The sequence below is a fragment of the Apodemus sylvaticus genome, chromosome 15 (genome assembly GCF_947179515.1).
Source record: "Apodemus sylvaticus chromosome 15, mApoSyl1.1, whole genome shotgun sequence".
Lineage (NCBI taxonomy): Eukaryota > Metazoa > Chordata > Mammalia > Rodentia > Muridae > Apodemus > Apodemus sylvaticus.
The window spans coordinates 39619206-39644013 of NC_067486.1; the positions used below are offsets into that span (position 1 = coordinate 39619206).

At 38.6% G+C, this 24808-nt stretch overlaps 1 protein-coding gene across 1 annotated transcript; it reads left to right on the top strand.

Moving 5' to 3' along the window:
- The first annotated feature begins 932 nt into the window (after nt 1-932).
- On the top strand, nt 933-24633 carry Arl6 (ADP ribosylation factor like GTPase 6). The gene is made up of 8 exons (XM_052158918.1): nt 933-1384; nt 6268-6417; nt 11454-11515; nt 11864-11932; nt 12724-12818; nt 14582-14711; nt 18854-18909; nt 24143-24633. Exons 2-8 carry the CDS (start codon nt 6295-6297, stop codon nt 24166-24168), a joined length of 561 nt encoding a protein of 186 aa, XP_052014878.1. The 5' UTR covers nt 933-1384; nt 6268-6294; the 3' UTR covers nt 24169-24633.
- The last annotated feature ends 175 nt before the right edge of the window (nt 24634-24808 follow it).

Genomic DNA, 24808 nt, shown 5'->3' on the forward strand with positions numbered 1-24808 from the left:
CAACAGTCAGGAAACCAGAACTATACTTTACTCCACCTTAGGAATACTTAGGAATTTGGAAAGGTACCAGAAAAGCACTCCACGGTAGTACATGCACAAGTCTCCTTGATGAGCTTACTTTCAGTTTCTTCTGCTTACCCCGAGTCCAATTAATAGACTAAATTCATTAATGGGCCGAAAAACAAGTATGGTAGTTAAATATACCGTTGGCTAGTAATAAGGTAAAATAACATCCCACATTTATGCTCACAAGAAATAGGAAGAGATGAAACTTTTCAAATACAGGTTTGTCATGAACTCATCCAATGAGAAGTAAGGATGGTGGAAACGGCTAGCTTGAAGACAGACCAAACAAAGAGTAAAAAAAAAAATCGTAGATCTTTAAAATTGTTGCATCTGTTGCCTGCCCTTTGGGAACAAGACAGATGAGCGAGGGAAGTGTCTATTTAAAATCTTTGAATTAGTACAAATTATTTCTATTGCTATAAACTCCAAGTGATTTTAAGAAGTAACTTCTATCAAATCCTTTCCTGGCCACCAGGCTCTCTGATCTTGAGGACTATACTCACAAATTCATGCCTGGTGTTTGTTAATATCCGGGTCAACAGACGGCTAAGAAGTAGGGACAGGATAACACTTCCTTTGCCAAATAATGTTTCTGTTTTTAAAAACTGGTTTTTACACCAGTGTCCCTCGCCTGCCTGTGCTAACAGCTGTCCTGATGCAGGACTCGCTCTCAGGCCTAGCTGAGTTCTGGGAAGGGTCTGTGAAATGGGAGGAGCAGATCTGAGGAGCTCCTCTGCCCACTTCAAGCCGCCCACGATGATGGCGGTCATCCCAAAGGCGCTAAACCAGAGCCCAGGAGCCCAGCAACAAGCGATGCGCGCGCAGCAAAGGCCGCCCAGCACGCTTCCCGGCATGCTGTGCGCGGGCCTACAGCTCCCACGCGTCCCGGCGGCATAGGAACTACCCCTCGGGTCCCAGCGCCTCGGCGTCTCCCCATGTCTTCTGTGCACACACTCTCACTAACAGAGCTCCTCTGCGGGAATCAGGTCGTTTATTTTTTACCCAGAGCTCTTCAGCCGCAGAAATGAGAATAAGCCGTCGGACATCTACAATGCCGGGTAGGCGTGGCTTTGGGACCGGAAGAAGCTCCCGTTGCCAAGGGAACGCCGCGCGCTGTGGCTTCTGCTCAGCCACTGATGCTCCCATCCAGAGTGAACCCGCCGGTTTCCTCAACTTGGGACAAGGGAACCTTCCTGCGGAGACATAGAGAGGAAGGCTGAGGCTCCTGGGGAAGATCCCACCGCGGAAACAGGGACAAGAGTGCGTCCCTTCCTGTCCTTGGCAGCCCCTTGGCCTTTGGATTGGCGTCAAAGATCAGGTATTTCCACCCCCCACCCCGCATTTTGTCTCTCTTCATTTTCATCTTTGTGTTATCTCTCAACTCTGTTGGGTATGATTTTACACGCCATCAGCTTCACCCTTGTTAAAATGTACACGACCTTTCTACGGTGTCTGTAGCGCTGTGGAACCGGCGGCAGGATCCACTCGTTCAAAAAGTTCCCGCTACCTGTTTGCAGCCATTTCCATCCCGGTAGCCAGAGGACATCCTCTCCCTGCTCGATTTAGAATTACCCTAAACTATCAACCATATTTTTAAATCCAAGTGAGTTACTATCTCTCATCTGTGAGAGATCGGAAAAAGAAAAGAATTGAGTTTATGTGATGAATACTAAGGAGCCTTGAAAATGTATTGAAGTGCTTTGGGCGAATGCTGTTAGTTTGTTTGGTTGACTTTAATGCTACCCAAGACGGGCCTTTTTATACGATGTATGAATTATTTGGTTGAAATTTCATCATTAATTTTCTGACTTAATAAAATTGTTTAATTGGAGCAGTAAGAATGTGCAACAGCCCACACTACTATAATGTTTAAAGTTTACAAAAAAACATTTCTGGGGTTTTCTCTGTCTCAACTGGTCTCTCTCTCTGCAGCTTAACGCTAAGCTGTTACATGTGGATAACATGCTAAATCTTCAGGGGTTTTCTGGCAACCAGTAATCCTTTGGAAAGCTAATTCTCAGAAAGCAGCTAGGAGACCTGAGTGTTCTTGATTCAAGAATAGGAGTTGTTTCATTTTAGCAAGTTTACTTTAGCTATCAGTTCTGCCAGCATTATACAATACATACAGTAAGACTTTCTAAGCTGAAGATATATTATGTTCCTCATCTAACCAATATGCAGGGTTTATTTTCTCTCCTTATCAGTTTCATACTTTGTTCTCTCTCCTCTCCCCCCCCCCACCTCTCTCTGTATTTAATAATTGTTCATGTAGTATAGTGCCTGCTGAATCCAGAAGAAGGTATGACCAGCCCTGGAATTGGAGTTACAGGTGCTTGAGAGGCTCAGTCAAACTCTGGTCCCCTAGAAGAGCTGTGCTATCCCTACTGCTAAAAGTATAATTTTTATTTTTTTTCTTGTTTTACAGTGCTTGAGATCAAACCTAGGACTTTTGCACACTGTAGGCAATCACTTAACCATTTTGCCATATAACCAGTCCCTAAGATTATACTTTTCTTTAGAAAATTTAAGTAGACTTGAGTAGGGAAAGAGTATAAAGCTAATTGTTTCCCTAATTTCAACCCTGTCTCTCACAGCTCTCCCCCCCCCCATTTGTTTTGGATTTTAATTGTATAAAATTTTAATTGGAAGTAAATATGTAAAGCCTTAAGCAAAGACCCAGTTGCTTTGCAAGAGTTCTTCTAAGTGTACAAGTTCACTGAGAGTTTGGGCCTGGGCAAGTTTTTGCTTGAGTGGCTACCTGAATCTAATTGGGTGATGTTTTTATTTGTGAGTTCATTACGATGAGGTGATTTTATTGGTAAAACCTCTAAGCTACTATTTTGAAGACATTCAGAACAAATTAGAGAGTGAACACTGGCTGAGAGTGTTTTGTGATATGTGTTCTTAGCTTTATCATCCAACTACAAATCTTTATGGCTTACTCTCCATGCTGCTGATTTTGACTCCAGTTCATCCTGCTCTTCTCTCTTATTGATTAGCAAGTCTTCCTCAGCTACAATGGGTTTTGTTTCTTCTTAAAGAGCATTTTATGGACTTACCTCAGGCTAGTTGTACTTAGCCTTTGGAGAACTTCCTTGTACCTAAGAACTTGCTTTCTTCAAACTTAAAAGAGAAAAATAAGGAAATGAAAGAAGACAATAAAATCAACAGAACATTAGTCCCTCAAAAGCACATTTTCCGGGTATAGTTCCTTTTCAAAGCTGAAGAAACTGTTAAATCTCTTATATTCTGAAAAACGGATGTTAATGAAAAGAAAGTTAATGTTTCACAATGACAAAATTAATGACAAAATATAGGGATATGTGAATTGAGAGATATCGTGAACAGACCAATAGACTAGATCAGGTTCCTCAGCTTGTGTGAATTTGAAATATTTTCCCAAAAAAGGTTCTGGTGGACAAGTACTCACAGACAATAGTGCTGTCTTTATCCGTCTCTTGAAGCTTTAGAGATATAGCATCATCATAGTAAAGAGTGATGCTCTATAGAAGCTTATATAACATTTCTCAAACATCAGTAACCTTGAGATTCTTTTAGAAGTAATCCCTAAGAATTCTCTTTCAGAGAATATAGTTTAGAATGTACAGAGAACCTACTGCTAGATCCAAACACATATAAGAATATAAATATATAAAAGGGATTGAAAACTGACTCAAAAGGGATAATAGGAAGAAAAATGAAACTGGACAAAGGTTGCCAGCTGTGCTGAAAAACAGACAGGAGGAGGAGAGGAAGGAAGAAGGGCAGCCATACCCAGGTGCATTGCAGGAAGATTAGAATTTAAAACCTGAAAAAGTAACTACAAATGCAAGAAACAGAATAGTAGTTCATATGTTCAAAATGCTGAAGAGAAGGAAATTTTTCTAGACCTAAAACTGAAGAAAGAAACCAAAGAAAACCACCAATGTCATCAGATAAAAGCTCTGTATTATAAAACAATAGTAATTGAGTACATTTTAATTGATTAAAATGGTTTGCAGTACATATGCATGGAATATATACATGACTACATATAGTAATCTAAGCAGTAGCCACCAGATATGGCAAGCAGCTCATGAGAGAAACAGTAATAACAGCAAGTTTTACAGTGATAATCAGTTTGGTTAGTGATGCCCCTCCTGTAATCCCTCCCAACTTTATGTCTTCTTCTTGCTTTTCTCTTAAAATAACCCAGAGGGTCCAGTTAGTGCAACCCTGATGCTCATGGGTGTACAGCCATCTACATGGGCAACCTGCCAATGGCTGTGTCCCTCAGAGAAAGTGACTCATCTACTGCTAGCTTCTCAGATGGCGAGGTGAGCCCTGTCCTAATCCATGCTAGAGTGTTGGCTGGCCTGGGCAGTTCTTGTGTGGACAACCAAGGCGGTCAAGAGCTCATGAATACAATGGCCCTGTCAAGTCCAGAAGTCTCTGCTTGACTGTACCTCCCGCCCCAGCTTCTGGCTTTTACAGTCTTTCTGCCTCCTCTTCCAGAATGTTTCCTAAGTCTTGGGAGGAAGGGTGTAGTGTTTCACTTAGAACTGAGCAATTACTTATTCTCTGGACGTGGACTGGTTGTGAATTTTTATATCAACAACTATCCACTGCAAAAAGAAGCTTCTCTGATAAGGGTCAAGATCTGCATTCATTAATCTGTGGATATAATAATAACAGTATAGAGGGCAGCTTATTACTGTATAATGTAGCACAGTAATAGTAGTAGGTTCCCTATGACATCATTTATGGGTTTGTGGTCAAGTTTGTTATACCAAGCATGAATTATACCAAAAAGCAGCCCTTAAATCCAACTAGAAAGCATTTGGTTACCCCCATTACCCTCATGTCATTCTTGCACCCGTGGGTATTATACTAGCTCTCAGAGTTCACAGATGACGTAGACTTGTAATAACTTTTGGCCCCTAGTGTCTGCATAGCACTTTCCTGTAATATGAACACTAACTATCAGGGAAAAAGCTTCTGGGTCAGTTGCAGCTGGATTTCTCCATATTATGTTACCAAAGTATGGTGTCTTCAGCCTTAGTGTCTTAACATCAAGTTCCCATGGGCAATAGGAGAAATGGTAATACCTTGTACATTCTTTGGGGTGGTCTCTCGGACCCTCCCCTCCTAAGCCAACAACTGGAAGGGAGATGTCCCATACCTGACATTAATAATAAACACTCCTCAAAGGCCTGTCTGAAATGCTTAGTCTCCAACAGTAGGAACTCTGTCCAGGAAGCTGGACTAGAGCTTCTAAAATTGTGGGCTGGTTTATCTCAGCATTTGCTATAGAAACAGAACACTAACAAGACAGATTTTTCTTCTAAAAAATGATTCAGTTGAACACCTAAGAGATAAATTAGCAAATACATACATATATATGTATATGTGTGTATGTATGTATATGTGTGTATGTATTTATAGCAAATATGTATATATGCATGCCTCTGTGTGCACAGATATGTGTTTAAAATTTGCATTTACTTTTCTGTTCTATAATGGTATATAGTTAAGGCTCTTTTACATAATGGCAGGATATTGTAAATAGTTAAGAAGATGTTGAATTTAGTAAGATTAACTGAAATTATGAAGGAAAGTATCCATATACCATAAAGAATTAGTGGTAAATTACAGAACTATATAAGATGCGGGTGAATCGGGACATTCTTTGTTTATTAATTGAAAACCCAACCCAAACTGGAAGCAACCCTATAGAAACCAAAAACAGTAAAACTTTTATAATTACAAATTATTTCAAAATATAAGCATCCTTTGTTTTAGATATTTGTCTAGTGGTTAAAATGCTATGCCTAAACCTTTCAGTTGTTTTCTTGTGTGTCTTCTACTTTTTGATCTTTAGCATCAGACTAGCCTTTGTAGTATTCCGTATTTCCCAGACTTGCATTCACAAATAACTTTGAAAATTACACTTGGCAAACTCCACATGACACTAAAGATAACAAGAGTCACTTCCTGGACAAATACGGTTGCTTCAGGTTTGCTATTCCGTGTTGCCAAGGCTTATAAGCTGCCAGTCTGCATTTTATTTAAGGCTTTCTGATAATCGGCTTACACTGTTTATTAGGAATAAAGAGACAGCAATGGGTTTGTGTGCTGTATTAACTTTAAAGTTTTCATGTACAGACAAGGGCATTTCATGTGTAAGGTACCTTTGAAATAACAATTTCCTTTCCTTTGCAGTTGCTCTTTAAATATTTAAGCCACACTATGGGCTTGCTGGACAGACTTTCAGGGTTACTTGGCCTGAGGAAGAAGGAGGTTCATGTTTTATGCCTCGGGCTGGATAATAGTGGGAAAACAACGATCATTAACAAACTGAAGCCTTCAAATGTAAGTATTTCTGTAATTCTTGACATTTTCTGATACTAGAGAAATGTTATGTGAAACATTACTTTTCAGTTACAACTTCTTATAATTTGCATGAAGGCCTGTTATTTTTGTTTGTAAAGGAGTATCAGTGAACTGTAGCTTTCTGCATACATAACATTTATGAGTATGCAGGTACATCTTGATTATTAAGATGGGATGTTCTCTTTTTCTTCCTTTATATTCCCCTAAATATCTTCACGAATTGGCTAAGTGTACTTACAGGTTGCACTCACTCTGTTTAAATTTCTTCTAAGTCCTATGTATAATTAGACAGTGGTGTGCATATCAGTGACAGATGGCAATTTTGAGTAACATTTCCATGTAAATATTATTACTAAAAGTATATAAAGCTAGCACATGCAACATGATTCTTTAGTCAGAGGTAGGCTTTGTTACATATAATTCCTGATATTATTTCCTGAACCTTAAGCTGGAAGCAACTGTCTTGGGGTTCAGAAAAATTGACCTGAAGCTCCCAAGCACAATTCGCTTTGCTCTCACGCTGCTGCCATTTTCACTACACTAACGATAGCCGGAGGTGTTACTGGAATTGGAAGGTGTAGAGGCGCCTTGCTTTCGTTACTCGGGTGTAGCTTTTACATTTTCTTCCTTATTAGTTTGAACTCATCGTCATATGAGAGCTTTCATCTACACTCAGGCATACTTTTTATTTCTTTAAGTGTATTAATCAGAGGATCTATAGTATTCTCTTAGGAAAAGATTATAAGATTGTTCCATGTCTCATTTCATAGGAAAGTTGTCTCTTCTTGTGTGTGTAGGTAAAATTTATTTTTGGATAGGTTGATTTTAGATTCAAACTTATTTTTAAGAATAAATTATTCTAGTGCTGTGTTTGAAATGATGACTCTCCTCAGTTGCCAGGTTATTTTTAACCCAGTCAATCTTTGTAAGGAAGAATATAGTTTTGATTGGTGGCATATGCCTTTAATCCTATTCAGTACACAGGCAGATCAATCTCAATGAGTTCGAGGCAGTCTGGTCTACATATAGTGCTCCTGTTCAGCTAGGACTTCATGGTGAGACCTTTATTGGGGAGGGTGAGGCCAGGGGAGGGGTAGAAGCATCTAGCTCATCATGAAAAACTCCAAAGCAATCTCCTTATTCAGTTGATACTTTGCTTATTCAAGTTCCCCTTAATATCACAGCCCTTGTCCTAGATAGGTTTTCCATTGCTGTGAAGTGACACCCTGACCAAGGCAACTCTTTTAAAAAAAAAAAAATTGGTTCTAATTTATTTGCATTTCAAATATTATCCCCCTTCCCGGTTTTCCCTCTGAAAATCCCCCATCTCATCCCCCCTTCCCCTGCTTCTGTGATGGTGCTCCCCCACCCACTTACTCCCACTTCCCTTTCCTGGTATTCCCCTACACTGGTGCATCGAGCCTCCACAGGACACATTGAGCCTCTCCTCCTGTTGATGCCAGACAAGGCCATCCTCTGCCACATATGCAGCTGGAGCCATGCGTCACTCCATGTGTACTCTTTGGTTGGTGGTTTAGTTCCTAGGAGCTCTGAGGGGTACTGGTTGAAACCCCTTCAGCTCCTTCAGTTCTTCCCCTAACTCCTCCATTGGGGCCCCTGTAAGGCAACTCTCATAATGGCAAAAATTTAATTGGGATTGGCTTACAGGTGGTGAGGGGTCAGTCAGTCCCATTATCATCATGGAGGGAAGCATGGCAGCATCCAGGCAGGAATGGCACTGGAAGAACCAGTAGTTCTACATCTAGATCTGAAGGCAGCCAGGAGGAGACTGGCTGTTTCACACTGGAGGTAGCTAGAACATTCAGGACCTCAAAGGACAAACTCCACATTGACACACTTCTTCTAACAAGACCACACCTCCTCTTATGTCTAAACCTTCAGATAGTGCCAATCTCTGTGACCAAGCATTCAAACACATGAATCTGTGGGGGCCATGCCTATTCAAACCACCACAGCTCGACTTGTCAAGCATTGAATAACGAATACCTAGGATAAGGATTAGCACTTAAATATGTTTTGGATGGTAGATGAATAGATTATCTTTGGTCAGCGGATTTTGTTGATTACATGGAGGATAAAATCTTTAGCAAACATGATAAAAATAAGACTTCTTAGAAAATCTGTTCTGGTCCTGTTGATACTGTTCAAATCACTACTGGACTCAAGATGGTCCAGTCTACATTCCTTCGTTGTTGCCATTCCTGTCCAGTGACTGAATGGATTTGTTCCCAGATAAAACAGAAGGGAATTAACATTAGACAATGACTCTTTGTTTTGGAGATGGGAATGAGAGTGTGCCTGTTGTGTGTGTAGTGGAAATCAGAAGGCCAGAGATGACTTCAAGTTTCTGCCTCAGGTTTTCTCCAGCCTGCTTTTTGGACACGCATGGTTCCTCACTGAATCTGAAGTTCACAGATTCTGCTAGGGTGTCTGGTCCCAGGGCTCCAGGACATCCACTGTCTCCATCTCTGCAGTGTATGCTGTGCCCAGCCCTTCCCATGAATTGCTTCAATGACTTCAGTGGAAAATGACTTCTACATGAATCTGTTCTGTCCTAGTCAACTGATGGGGCTTCTTCTGTGGGTTATTTTTATCAGGACTTGGGAGAAGAGAATGTTGGGCATCTTTATCACTTCAAGCTAAATTTTAAAGGGGAGTTTGTGGAGAACCCGGGGAACTGTGTAGGGCGCAGTTGATATTTGGTGTGACATTTTGATATTTTCTGTGATATCTTTAAATGTTTAACCTTTATCGTGTAATTGAAGCAAAAATCTTAAATAAAAATGGTAGGATCATGGGAAAGACAACAAAATTAAGAAATCCTTTGTTTCAAAGCTTGTTCAAGGAACCTCCAGAGTAATGGGGCAAGATCCTAAGTGCCACAAAATAATTTTTCTAGCAAATAAGAAAAATACTTTGGGGAAAAATACTAATGCAGCTCAAAGGCTGAGAAGAAGGAAAAGCTGAGTAAACAGACTGAGGCGAACAGGAGCTGCTGGGGAAAGGCCTGCTCACGGCACACTGCTAAGGGCCCCCGGGCTCCCGTTCAGTTTCAGCTTCTCCTCTATTTGAACTTAAAGTTTACAAAAGTGTAGTACCCGAGTGAACAAGGTAGTGTGAGGCAAATCTTCCCATAACTTCCCATTATTTTCACATAAAAGTAACAAGATTTTTTTATTTAGTTATTTTTAAGGTGATATGGGTAAACATAGGAATAAGAGTAACCAAAATGAGAGGCTAATTATAATAATAACAAACATTTCTAGAATGTTTATAGACACCGTAGTAAGAATTGTATACCTATTAGCTCATTTAATTCTCATAATAAGTTTATGAGCATGATAATATCTTGACATTTAAGCAAACCTAAACTTAACTTGTACCAGGTGGCATAACAAATTAGGAGTAATTAGGAGGCTATTGTAATTCAAAGTTACAAATGGAAAGAACTATTCTAGGGTAGTGGCCCAGAGCCAGGAATGGCACTTAACAAAGGGAGGAGTGCAGAATCACTTCTGGGCATCTGGGTTATAGAGAGGAAATGCCCATCCTCTTACAAGGACTTCAGCGGCCTCACTTTAGGATTGAGTCTTACTGCTGATATGCCTTTACTTACATTATTAAATTAGTCCAATAACTCCTGGGCATTAGCCCACCCTATTGGGCAGATTTTGTGCAGATCAATGAAGGTGTCCTCTCTTGTAGTAATGGTAACCAATCATTTCTTAATTCCTAACAGTGATTCTATAGAATTCCTAAACTTATACAAGTGATTTTGAGCCCTCGTTGTTATAAAAACTACAGTTAGGGCTCTGTAAACCTTCATGTGTCACAGGCTAATTGCACTAGGAGAGAAAGCAGGCTTGGAACAGATTTGCAGTCAGAGAAGGCATTCCTTCTGGTCTGGCTCTGAAACCATGATCTGATAACTAAAGTTGTAAGCTGGAAGTCGACAATTTATTGTGGGTGCAAGGACAGAGATGAAGTGTTGACTGGATAAAACATCAAAACTAATGAGACACTAGGCAGATGATTTGCCTCTTGACAAAACCATGCTAAAATTAAGACATAAGAATTGTTGTTGTAAACTTATAATGAATGTGTGGAGCTACTTATAGATAATAAATGTTTAGTTAGATAACTACTCAAAATGGAAATACATGTATACATTTCTCTTGTAACTTCTTATTCAATTTAAGATTTAAATTTATGTAGTAAACTTGGAAACTTCTGGAAAAAAAGATGCTTGGAATACCATGTGATTATGAATTTTGATAATAAGAATTAAGGGCGAGAATAGAAAGTAGTTTCCCTTTATTCTCTTTCTCAGAAAGAAAGTCTGAAGTCTCTTTTAAGAGTGACTGCTTCTTTCTATGAACTTTCTCTGGCTGACAAAGAGTTACTGAACTTCCAGCCTCTCTCCAGGCTGGGAAGGACCTTCCAGGAAAGAACAAAGGGAGAGAACAAGAGAACAATTACACCCCCAATCTAACAACTAGGTGTTAATCAGTCTCCAGGGGTTTTCAACCTTTGCATAAATCTCCAGAAGCTGTCTGTTGTAACATCCAGTTCTCTTAGTGAGTTAACCTCTCCAATGCTGTGTCCCACCTTAGTCCCCTGTCTTCCCCAAGCTGGAGCAGGCCTCTGGCAGCATGCCTTCTATTTTTCTTGAGGAACAAATTATTTCCCCCACTAGGATCAATGCACTAACTCCATTTTCTAGAGCATTGTTTGCCAAGAACTTGCCTTGGGTCTTCCCCTTCCTACCATTCACTTTTGGGGCAGAAGTCACTCCACTCCTGAGCACTCTTTGTGTTGTCATATGTTGATCGCTGTTTACACTTTTATGATGTGAACTCCTTGAGCAGGGACCAGGCAGTCCTGAAGACTGTGCCAAGCATACGTAAGTTCAGGATATGTCTGTTGAGGGATTATGACATTCAACCCAGGAACTCAGAGTGGCTCTTTAAACCATGTTATGTTTTCTCTTACAGGCTCAAACTCAAGACATAGTTCCCACCATAGGATTCAGCATAGAGAAGTTCAAATCCTCCAGGTAAACCTCCCCTCTGTCTGTGACTGTGAAGCTGTCTCCTGACTTACCTGGAAATCATTTGTTGTTTCAAATCCCAGGGCTTTTGTACCACTTCCTTTTGTTTACTCTCAGCCCTTAAAGTTTACACCAACTCTTAAAAACCTTATTAGCAAAGGAAGCATTTTTATTTATCCATTGCAAAATCATATTTAGATTAATAAAATCATTCTTAATTTTTTCTTGAATATTTCAACATATATTACTCTGTAGTCATGATAATTTATCTGATAGAAAACAACTTAAAATATTAAAAGTTAACCATTGAATTTAATTGCTTTAAATACACTAATGCTTTGCTTTGGTTTATAGTTTGTCTTTTACAGTGTTTGACATGTCGGGTCAAGGAAGGTACAGGAATCTCTGGGAACACTATTATAAGTAAGTGTTTTTGTGAATGTTGCTTAACTACATGGCTCCATTTTAATGACAAATAATGATTAGAAATCTAAGTGACTAATGTATATAGTTTCTGCTATACTAACGTAACTTCATATAATTCCTGACTTTGTTCTTTTCTATTTTTGATAGCGATTTCCATCAGTGGTTGATATAGCCATACTTTTAAGAACCAACTTTCAGGCTAGACATAGTGGTGCATGCCTATTGTCCCAGTACCTGTAATGCTAAGGAATAAGGGTCATAAATTTAAGGCCAACCTGGGCTATATACTGATTTTAAAGTCAGGCTGCTGCGAGTGGAGCCATAACACTGACACACACACACACACACACACACACACACACACACACACACGGGGGGGGGGGGGGGGAGCAATCACCTCAGCTGATAATTTGCTCTTTCCCCCAGTTACTCAGTCTCTAGTACTTGCATAATGCTATAGCTATATTCACTTACATCAGATTCCACAGCTGCTTTAAGTGAGGAAGTTATTCCTTATTCAGATGATTTCTTCAAGGAAATCATAGATCATAGATCAGAATTATTATTAACCATATCTAGTTAAAATAACAAGATTGTTTTAGTAGCAGATTACTTGTTTTGTGAATATTTCTATACAAGGTATTTTTCAAAGTAAACAGACATAATGTTCAGTAAGTACTTCAGTTTTAACAGCTGCTAAGTTACTGGGATCCAGATGTTTGATACCCTCTTAAGACTGCATGTGGTGCTAAAGTAATTTCACTGTTCCCTTTCTTTACATTATACAGAGATGGACAAGCCATTATTTTTGTCATTGATAGTAGTGATAAACTAAGAATGGTTGTGGCCAAAGAAGAGCTTGATACCCTTCTAAATCACCCAGGTATCTGTGCGACTTCTTCCCCCTATGGCATCTGTGTGTTGGGCTCTGTCTCTATGTGTTGGTTTGTTCTTTAGTTAAGAAAAGATGATTATGAGTTGGATTATTTTCTATTTAAATTTGTAGATTTTAAAGCTTATTGGCTATACAAAATTTATAATAACTGCCTTTTTTAATTTAAAAGCTTTTTACATCGTTTGTTTTTATAAACTGACATTTATTTCCTTATTACTAAAAGTTATTCTTCCTTAACTATATAAATAATAAATAGTCATAAGATAAGAACATTTAGATGGAAGAGATGAGGGGGAAGTGGGTTTCTGTGCAGTAGCACATCGGCTCCGTTGCTTCGGTCTCTATTTCACAGCGTGTGGCAGCAGAGGAGCGGCTGGCTACAGAGGTGGTTGTGCATTTGCTTGTTTGGCTTTCATTGTTTACAGAAAGGAGGAAAACTTCAAGTAGGAGGAAGAGGAACTGGGTTGTGGTTCTATTATTTATTATTGAAGTATGTATTTTAAGCATGAATGTATTTATGTGTAGCCTGGGCATGCAGGAGCCCATGGAGGCTAAAAGAATCTGTCAGAGCTTCTGGAACTGCAGATACAGGCAGTTCGGAACCCATGGCCATTTTATTTTTAAGTGTTGCTTAGGTGAAAAGATAAATATATATATATATATATATATATATAAATTGGTAAGTTGATTTTTATGGAGAATTAGAGATAATAGTTATGGCTGGAAGTGTGTGTGTGTGTGTGTGTGATTTAACAAGATGTAAAGATGATGCTGTGTGTTGCCTTTCCTGTGGAAGGCAGTTGCACAACATTGGACAGGTAGCAGGGAAATCCTCTTACCACCTACCACTTATGGCTTCTAACTTCTAAGCTCTTTAAAACAGTTTCAGTTGGCTTCACTCAGCAGCTAAGGGCCCTTGCTGCCAAATCTGGCCTCCTTCCTAAGTTCAAACCTACAGGGCCACATGGGGGACAGAGGGAGAGAGCTGACTCTTTCCACTGACTTGTCTACTGACCTCCATACATAGCATGGCACACCTACATGCATGTACATGTATAGACACACACACATACACACACACGTGCACATGTACACACACATACATACAAACATGCACAGTTAATACATATACAGTTAAATATATAAATGTTAAAAAAAAAACTTTGGAAAATCTTTTCAAAACTGTAATGGAAAAAATACCATGTTAAAAATAATGTCACTTGTTCATTGTACTTTCTATGACTTAAAAATTTATCCTCTTGCCCCTCTTCCTTCCTTGTATGTCTTGTGTTGATAAGACAACAAAGAAATATTTGCCTTTTTGCATAGATACTTCTCTATGACTGCTAGGTTCTCCTTCTCTTACCTTATTCTTTGGTTTAAAGCACCTAGCCAGAGAGCACATGGTCTTACCAAATAGTTTTAGATTTTTTTCTGTTTAGATCACTGGTTCTCAACTTTTCTAGTGCTGTGACCCTTGAATACAGTTCTTGATGTTGTGCTGACTCCCACCCATAAAATTATTTTGTTGCTACTTCATAACTGTAATTTTGCTTCTGTTGTGGACTGTAATGTAAACATGTGATATTCAGGTATCTGATATGGTGACCCACAGGTAGAGAAATGCAGCTTTAGATGAATGCCTAACTGTGTGTCTTTAAGTGTCATGTATGTGTACTTCAGATTTAGGGGGCTAGGGAAAAGTTATCCAAACACTAGAGGTGTTATGATGGGGTCCTTTTCTCTTTCAGATATTAAGCACCGTCGAATTCCAATCTTGTTCTTTGCAAACAAAATGGATCTTAGAGATGCAGTGACTTCCGTGAAAGTGTCTCAGTTGCTGTGTTTAGAGAACATTAAAGATAAGCCGTGGCATATTTGGTAAAAAAAATTGTATTTCTCATTTTGTGTTTCTGAAAAGTCTGTGAGTTCATGTTTTGTTTAGGGTTTTTTGGGTTTTTTTGGTTTTTGACATTTTATAAATGGCTAAACATGATAGGATGTAGGCTCAGTATTCACTTTACAGATTTGCAAGTACTCATGAGGACAATACTCTTAACTTTATAAAGCCTTTGATGCTAGAAAAAGTATATTCAGTCAGAATGTCTAAGATTAAAAATTCAGGAGACAGTTGGTGTTGGCGAGGATGTGGAGAAAGAGGAACACTCCTCCACTGCTGGTGGGGTTGCAAACTGGTACAACCACTCTGGAAATCAGTCTGGTGGTTCCTCAGAAAACTGGGCACGTCACTTCCAGAGGATCCTGCTATACCACTCCTGGGCATATACCCAGAGGATTCCCCAGCATGTAATAAGGATATGTGCTCCACTATGTTCATAGCAGCCCTATTTATAATAGCCAGAAGCTGGAAAGAACCCAGGTATCCCTCAACGGAAGAATGGATGCAAAAAATGTGGTATATATATATATATACATACATATACAATGGAGTACTATTCAGCCATTAGAAACAATGAATTCATGAAATTCTTAGACAAATGGATGGAGCTGGAGAACATCATACTAAGTGAGGTAACCCAGTCTCAAAAGATCAATCGTGGTATGCACTCACTAATAAGTAGATATTAGCCTAGAAAATTGGAATACCCAAAACATAATCCACACATCAAATGAGGTACAAGAAGAATGGAGGAGTGGCCCCTGGTTCTGGAAAGACTCAGTGTAGCAGTATAGGGCAAAACCAGAACAGGAAGTGGGAAGGGGTGGATGGGAGAACAGGGGGAAGGAAGTAGGCTTTTGTGACTTTCAGGGAATGGGGGTGGAGGGGCTGAAAAGGGGAAATCATTTGAAATGTAAATAAAAAATATATCGAATAAAAAAAATTATCCACAATAAAGGAATAGCTATTTTATTGGTTAAAAAAAATTAAAAAAAACAAAAACAAAGAAACAAAAACAAAACACTCTTAGAGTTAAAAATGTAATTAAATGTCCCACTCATGCTTCTGGCTTCCAAAACAGGACTTCCTTTTTTACCTGGAATCAGCCAAGCCACTATGGTGTCACCTTACCGGACTCATTCGCCAAATTAACTGCCCTGTGTCGCTATTGTACCACACCATTACCATGCGGCTTCTTTGTTGCGTATTTATTGTGGTGTGAGTTCCTGACTCTTAGGGGCTTAGCTCTGTTTTTGATAAGTTTTGGTTGCAGCCTTGTTTTTCTTTTCCCATTTTTTGTTACTGGCACATATTACGTGTACTGTAAATCATGTAACAAATGAAGAAGAGATAGCAGCTGTGTATGGACATACTAGCAAACAGTGTTTGAAATTCCTATGCACTACTTATTTCTTAGTTAACTCTTGAGTGCTCCCTTACTGAGATCCTTTTGCTACCTACCTACCCCACTACCTTCCCATGCCTTAAAGTGTCCCTTTAGAGCAGATCCTATATTTTTTGGTAAGAGTTACAGTAATATTTAACAGGAAGTTGGACACAACTCAGAGAAATCTACTGACGCTAAAAGTGATCAAGCATATAAAGCAAGAAAGCAGAACCTAGGAGCCCCATCGTAGACCTGGGGTGGGAAGGACACAGCTCTGCTCTTAGCTGACGAGCTGTTGACCTTTTTATAGTTACGGGGGGGGGGGGGGAAGATTTGGGGGTAACACAAACTAGACTGGTTAGGTTTTGAGAGAGACAGAGAGAGCATGAAGTTGGATAGTTACGAAGGTGGGAGTGAATACAATCAAAATGCATTGTATGAAATTCCAAAGAGTTAATACTACTTTTAAAAAGAAAAGATTTTTAAGAGCTAGCCTTGGTGCTGAACAGAGTAGCATTAAGTAAATGCTAAAACTATCTCAGAATTCTATGAGCACCCCACCCCTGCCCCCACCCAAGATCCCTCTGCCCAGGAAGGAAATAGTGAAACCCTCTTTGCTTTGGAACAATGGGGGGAGGGACAGGACTACTGTGAGGTTGCTGAATTTGAAATGGTGTTTGATATTTAAAGAAGGTATTTACCAGTGGTATTTTATAGTTAAAGAAGAGTGTGATTTTAGACTGAGAAATTCTTTGACATAAAACCTTTGCTATCATAAATCACTGGTTTCCAAATTGTTGGGCTCCAAAGCAATTTATATTAAAATAAATACTAATTCTTGGGTTTTACAAGGTATTGTGATGCTTTACTAGAAAGCATAATATTCAAACATTCAGATTTTATAAATGAATTACCTTTTTCTACCTAAAATAACTAACAGTTGGATTTAAACAGATTTATTTATTCAGTCATGACATCTCAGAATTTTTCTGTGTCAATGATGAAGTCATGATGCTGTGGGATCCTATAGTCCCAGGTTCTGTTTCCTACAAACATAGAAACAAATTTTTTTTTTTAAATTACCTATAATTTTGTTTTTCCTTAATTCAAATTTGGACATTTTTTAATTCAAATTAGCATTTCATTTGTAAGTTTATTCTGCATTTTATGACTTTTTTAAAAGCATGCACAAAATTAAAAATACGTTTATCCTTCTTCCTAGTGTTAGCTATATGGATGGCAGTCCTTAGTAACAGAGAGATTTAGTATTGGCCTCTTACCTTAGATATTGTCCGGGAAACTAAAAAAAAGGTCAGGGTCTTTATTTTTGACCATTATTACTAACCATAGAGTCTGGGGCCTCACTGTGTTGGCGTATTTTGACTTAGTTCCTTTGTGATGTACTTGGATATTTACGTGTAGAAGAGAAAGTTAATAAGGAAATAATTGTACAAAACATTACATGGCTGGATGGAGAAACGTCAGTTGGGTAAGAGAAGGCATGAGGACTCACTATCTTTCTGGCCTGGGAGCATTTCATGTGATGGCATGGTTGGAGAAGTAGCTTCTAGTCAGAGGCCAGGAAGATAAGTGCTCTTCCTGGCAGCGAAGGACAGCAACCTGGCTCCAACAGAGCAGTTGGAGGGACACTGGGGAGGATGTGGCCCCTGACAAGTCACTCAGGGCCATAAAACACAGCACTGTGGCCTCCGCTGAAGAGCTGGATGTTTGCTCTTGAGTCTTACAGCTTTTCTCGCAGTAAACAGGGAACTGGCTCAGAGAAATGGCCTGGTTTGTAGTCACGTGTTGACACCTCCACCAGTGGGCAAAGCTCCTTCCTGTCTTACTTGTCTAGAACTCTGTGTGCCAAATTCAAGACCGTAGGCTTTTTGGTGTAAGTGATCCTGTGCCTTGCTGTTCTCATATGTGAGGAAAAGTGTGCTGTGATGATTGCTTCTCTTACACTGTTTTTGCCTTCCTACTGGAAGAATTCTTTAGGTTCTTTGCTATGTTCTATGTGATCCTTCCTTCTAAGTGAATGATACAATCTCTAGTTACTCAGAAATTTTAATTATATATTAATATAATCATGAATTTTAAAATAAGTTACTAGATCTGTAACGTGTAATATTGTCATAAATTCCGGTATTTCAGAGTAGAGTCAACCAACACATAGTTGAGGCAAACTTGAACTGTTATGAGACCCGGTCTCAAAAATAAGGCAACATTAACAACAGCAACAAAGCCCATGTTATAATTATGGGCTTTTACTCTATAAATAACAAGTTACATTTCAAATAAAGTCAGTTGATTCTTTGACTATACTGTGATCTAAATCAAATATTTCGAATGATAAATGCTGTTGGAGCACTGGGTACAGTGAGGTAGGACAGTGAATGCTAGAAAATTAAGTAGGACAGTGGGAAAAATAATGTGTGTTCTTAATATCGCTGCAAATCTCAATCTGGCTCAGGTATTTTTCCATAATCCTCAGACTCTAAATTCTTATTATTATATAATATTATATTATATTTCAATAGAATATATAATATATTATATTTCAATAGAATATATAATATTAATATAATATATCATATTATATTTCAGTATTTATTCAGTCTTGTACAAACATATATTATTAGTATATATTTTGTAGCAATATGGCAAACATTGTTTTTTTACTCGTAGAGTTGTATGATACCATAACGTGGGTTTTGTGTGTGGATTTTATTTCAGTGCTAGTGATGCCATCAAAGGAGAAGGACTGCAGGAAGGCGTGGACTGGCTTCAAGGTACAGCCCAAGCTGCACGTATCTGCAGCCTGCTTGGGTCTCAGTCATTCATTCCGTCTTTATGCTTTCATTTTATTACATCAGTGCCCTTCTTTTTATTTCTGCTTTCAGAAAAAACGGTACAGTAAGTATCCGATACTTTGCTGCATTTATTTTTTATATTTTTCTAGCAGATTTCTGTGTTTACATTCAATAAATATAGCAAATCTGGAAAGTGGTTTTAATATATGGACCCAGATTTTCATTAAATCTAGTAGCTAAAAAGCACATCTGAAGTTTGGAACAAACATTAGGCCTTACTGTTAATAGCTAGAACCAAATGACAACTAATTTTTTATGAATCATGATATATAGTATTCCATATATATCTTATACATAATTTATATGTATAAGTTTTAACACTCATTTAGTATTATAAATACTATTAATGATATCTTGTTTATTTCAATTCAGTTTTTCTTAATCAAAATAGCTATAGTAAAATGGTACAGCACTGCTAGCTTATGTAAGTACCATTTTCCATAGGGTATATTGCCTGTATAAGAAGTATAAGATCAGCTCACAGCTTGAGGTGCAGTAGATAGGTGTGTGTTCTGTATGGCCTTTCTGAAAAGTCTTTATGGCCAATCAGAAGTTTTCAGTTTACATAGAATGACTGTTCATTCTTACTGGGAATCTTCGTACTCTGAATAAGAGGAAAAAAAGATGAATATTCTCATTACAATTTTTGGTTATAATATTAGATATGTGTGGGATAGTTTTTCATTTTTCTTCTTCCATGCTTTGGAGACCCTTGGAGACTTACAGTCTTTTGAGTTGGATGGAAAATAAATCTGCTACAACTGCTAAAAACACATTTCACAGAGATATGTAAAATTTGGTTTTCTAGTAATTCCACAGACTTTTGAGACAGTTTCTCTTAATAGCCCTGACTGTCCTGGAACTCACTTTGTGAACCAGGCTGGACTTAAACATGGAAATTTGACTCCCTCTGCTCCAAGTGAAGGGATTAAAGGTCTACTTGGCACAGACTTTCATTTCTAGTTGTATTTATTTAGACAAAACATTTACTATTAAATTGCAAAGAACATTCTAGTCCTATTTTACGAGTAACAAGCATGTATCTTTAATGGTCCTAAATATTGGTAAAGGCATTTTTTTCTTCGAACCCATCAACTTCAATTTTTAAATTACTTTAAGAAGTATTGGTGATTAGTATTGGTGGTTACGGCATGGATTTCCAGAAGAAACTGGTGGGTTTCAGAAAGAAATTCAAAGAAGATAGAGAAGCAAATTTTCATGGCCGATTTCTTTCTTGCCCAGTACTGACCATTGCCCCCAGCGAAGATGCGGCACGGTGAAAGGCCTGCCAGCACCCTAGTGTAGTCATTCCCACCTCAGGACTGAGATGGTCTTAGCTGATAGGACTGCCAGGGTCCCCTTTCTTCCCCAGCTCCCTGTATGTTTTTGTTTTATCAATCGCCACTAGGGGTCAGTCACAATCCAGTTTTACAGTACCAGTTTCCAAGTCTTGGTATTGTTTATTATCATCTGATCTGTTCTCTTACCTCCCAAGTCTGTGAGAACAGCATATTGTTAGAAGGGCTCTTGTGTCCTTTTGTTGCATCAGAATCTGCAAGGTAAGTAGCAGCATCCTTGGTACTCAGCCCACAGGAGCAGCTGCAGAAGAGCTGGACCTTTGAGGGCGCATAGCTTTAAAAATATCAAAGGAGATATCAGTTTGTTTTTTTAACTAGATGAACATTGTATTTCCTATAGAAGAGTAAATAGTATAGATTTTATTGTTCTCAGTTATATTTGAATATGAAGAGAGATAAGAGAGAGTAAGTTTACTTCAAAACAAGTAAATAAAAAAGATTAGCCAGTGTATAATGTCACACGTTAGCTGAGGACACACACACAGGAAAATCTAACTGTGAAACATCTGAACTCTATTCATTTTACTTTTAGAATCCTGAAGTTTCCTAGCGAATTAAACAAGGTTCATTTTGCACCAATATAATCATATTTATTTAAGCTTAATATTGAATTTTTGAATAATATTAAATGTTACATATGATTATATTCTCTTTTGAAAGATTTGGTAATTTTATGTTTAGTGATCAGTATACATTTTCTAGTTCTGAAACTTTCAAGTGAGACTTTTTTGGGGGAAGGAGGAAGGGGTTTCTTTGCTGTGTTTGGTTTGTTTTCTGAGGCAGGGTATCACTATTTACACTGACCTGGAACTCACCATAAGAATTTCCCAATGATGAGACTACAGACATATTTTACCCTCCCAGTATTCAAGTGAGATTTTTTAAAAAGAATTCTCCCAAATATTGAAACGTATTTTATCATATTATAGGGAAGGTAAAAAATCAGTAATGCCTACAGATTTCAGACTTTATTCTTGTTTTATTTTATATTGAATACCAAGAATGATTCCAGGATATACATCCTGTGTATAAGTAGACACACATCATAGATAAGCACTCTCCTTCTGGTCCTACCACCTTAGCCCGCACAGATTTGTGTGTGTATATTTTACATTCTATCCTATGAGCACTCTAATGAAAATAGAGGATGGGACACACACTCCAATCTCAGGTATCATAATAATAGAGGCAGCATTTTAAAAAGATATTAGCTCCACATACATGTGGTAAAAATGATAAATTTTGTTTGGAAAGCTGGGAATCTGATGGATGTTGATTGGTTTAGCAGCCCCTCCCCTGAATCCTAAGCTGGCAGTATGAAATGATAGTACAGTCTAGTTGACCTTGAAGATCTTCGCAAATGCTCAGAATATGCTAGTGATTAAAAATAATACATTTAAAAATTTAAAAAATGGATCTGGAACTGAAAAGAGAAAACATGACTTCTCCCCACCCTAAAAAAGTTTTAAGAATTATCCTTTGCAAATAGTCAAACACTAACCTCTTGCCTGGAGAACGCCAGACACATCTATGTGTGGTCATAGTGAACTGAAAAGCAAGCAGGCTTTCATGTAGAAGAATTCTGTGGTTCTCATCTGTCCTCTACTCCCCCAGGCAACAGTAGGAGACAGACATAGGGAGGGTCATCTGAGGAGTCAGACTAAAGAGTAGGCAGAAGATAAGCTGTCTGAGGAATCAGATTAGGAACTAGGCAGACAACACAGCACACGCCTTTAATCCTAACACTTGGAAGCTGAGGCAGGCAAATTTCTGAGTTTGAGGCCAGCCTGGTCTGCAGAGCAAGTTCCAGAACAACAAAGACTACACAGAAAAACCTTGTCTCAAAACAAAGAAATAAAGAAAAAAGAAAAAGGAGAAAGAGGCAGAGGGAGATGGAGTAGTAATATTAGAGGAAGGAGGAGGAGGAGGAGCAGGAGAGGAAGAAAGGCTGACCATGGGAAGTGTCATCTCTGAAATCAGACTTCTCCAAGAAAAAAGTCACTAAAGTAATAATTCTGGTGATTTCCAAGGAAGTGTCTTACCCAGATCCAGTAGAATTGTGGCCATAGTTGACACGGCACACACACTTGTGACGGCTAGTCTACCTTTTAGTTGGACTCACGCATATAAGCAGATAGCAAAGGATCCAGACATTTGAGGGAAAAAATATGAAATGCACAAATGAAAACTTGTAAGAAAAGAGGAGAGTACAGGTACAGGATATAGGTAAGAAAAACATTTCAAAAAATATTAGAGTTTACCCTTTAAAAATGTCATTTTTTTACAAATTAAGACTAAAATACAACTTACTGAATAGAAATTCCAGCAGCAAATAAGTCAGTTATATGAAAATAAGAACACTAACAATGAGAATTCAAGAAAAGCAGGGCCCTTTTCTAGGAAGCAGGACAAAGGGATAAGGAACGAAGTTTGAAGGCAGGTACAATGGTGCATTCATGTAACCCCAGTACTCAGAGTGCTGAGGCAGGAGGATGGAGAGCTCCAGTGCTAGCCTCACTACTTAATGAGAGCTAACCTCAAAACAAACAAATCATTGGTAGAAAACAAGACAGCCATATCAGGGGGTTGAGGTCCATATTTTTAATTCTAGCACTTGGGAGACAGATAGGAGGATCTCTGAATTTGAGGTCAGCCTGGTGTACAAAGTGAATCTAGGACAGCCAAGGCTACACAGAGAAACCCTGTCTTGAGAAGCCAAAACCAAAGAGGTCCTACCAAGAAGCTCCAGCACCAGAACAAGGGCAGTTAGGAAAGGAGCCGAGCAGATAGGGAGTAGTGCCAGCAAAGAGGATTTGCCAGGACTGAATCCTAAGGACCTGATGCAGAGGGAGAGAATGTTCCCACCCAAGGCGTATCGTTAGTAATCCGTGACCCTGAAGACAGTGGAGACTTCTGCAATCTTCCTGAGGTGGAAATAGGTTTCATATAAGGAAATAAATTGTTACATCCAACTTTCCAACACCAGCTGCTTGGGATAATAGTACACTAGCAGTACATGGTACTGGTCAGTGCCTGGAAGCTATCATGTAGAATACACTGGAATTACATACTCAGGCAGTGTCAAAGTGTTGTGACAGCAAAAGAAAACCACAAGATCAAGTGGCCCACCTCCCCAGTGTTGCTGGTAAAGTGCTCCTTGTGTTGGCATGAGGTCCGAGTGAGTTTAAATCCCCAGTGCATATGTGCTAATCCCAGTGTGCCTATAGCAAGACTGGAGAGTGAGATAGGAGAAACCTGTGGGGCAGCTAGCCTGGTAAAAATAACAGCAAACAAACAGACCTGCCTTAAGATAGAAGATGAAAACCAACACTTGGTTGACTTCCACACATGGACCAACATGCCGTGCACACACACAGACGTGAATATGGACACATGCATCATACACTAACTAAAGACGGAAGGATGGCTAGATGGATCAGGAACTAGGGATGAGCATAAGGTTGCAAAGGAAGGCTACTGATATTTCAGGAATTACTGTGTATTTAGTGAGTTGTAATTCCCTAGAAAAGAATTAATTGTAATTGCTTCCAAAAAGGAGCGATCACCAAAGGAACTGCTACCTGTCTTCCTAATAAGCTGTAAAACCTGTATTCATTACTTACTTACAGTTTATATAAAACTTAACACAGTAGTCTTAATTGTAACTTAAGAAGACAGATGTATGGCCAGGGTCTTCCTGTGTTCTATAGAATTGTCTTGGAGTGATTTAGAGAATAAGGTTGCTGCTGTTTCCCTTGTGAGGCTGACAATGTCTTTTGTCTGTCTGTCATCAGATCAGATCCAAGCGGTGAAAACGTGAAGAGATAGTCCCTGGAGACCTCCGCGGTTTTCAGTTAATGGAATCTGTGTAAGGAATACTGGATTATCTCAAATTTATTTTAAAAGATATATGCAACTAAGAACTTTTTTTTTTACAACATTCTGCTTGCTTTTGTGGACTCTGGAAGGATGTTTTAAGGACTTTAGGACTTGAGACATTGTTAATCTGTCTATTAACCATACAAAATCTAACATTTCTTTGAAACTCCTTAGTTACCAACTTCTTGTAAAAGTCTACACATTGTTATAATTGGAATGTGTAAATACCACTTATAAGCCATCTCAATATCCTATCATGATTTATGATATCTTTGATGTATTTTTGTTAATTGTCTTCTAAAAGTTTAGTTCATTGTATGACTTTGAAGTGTAAATTGTGTTAGCAAAACAGCTTTAAATATTTATAAGGGATCACAGGTAATTAGTAGATATGTAATTTTTATTGTGCCACTATCAATAAAAAATGAAATATACCAACTAGAGTGTTTTGTTCATGCTGAAAAGAATAATGCATTGGTGTGGTATTTGGTGTTTTAACTGCCAAACATTATCTGAGGCCACCTAAACTGAATTCATTTACTCGATGCCAGTTGAAGGGTTCTGTGCTTTCGATCAGGCAT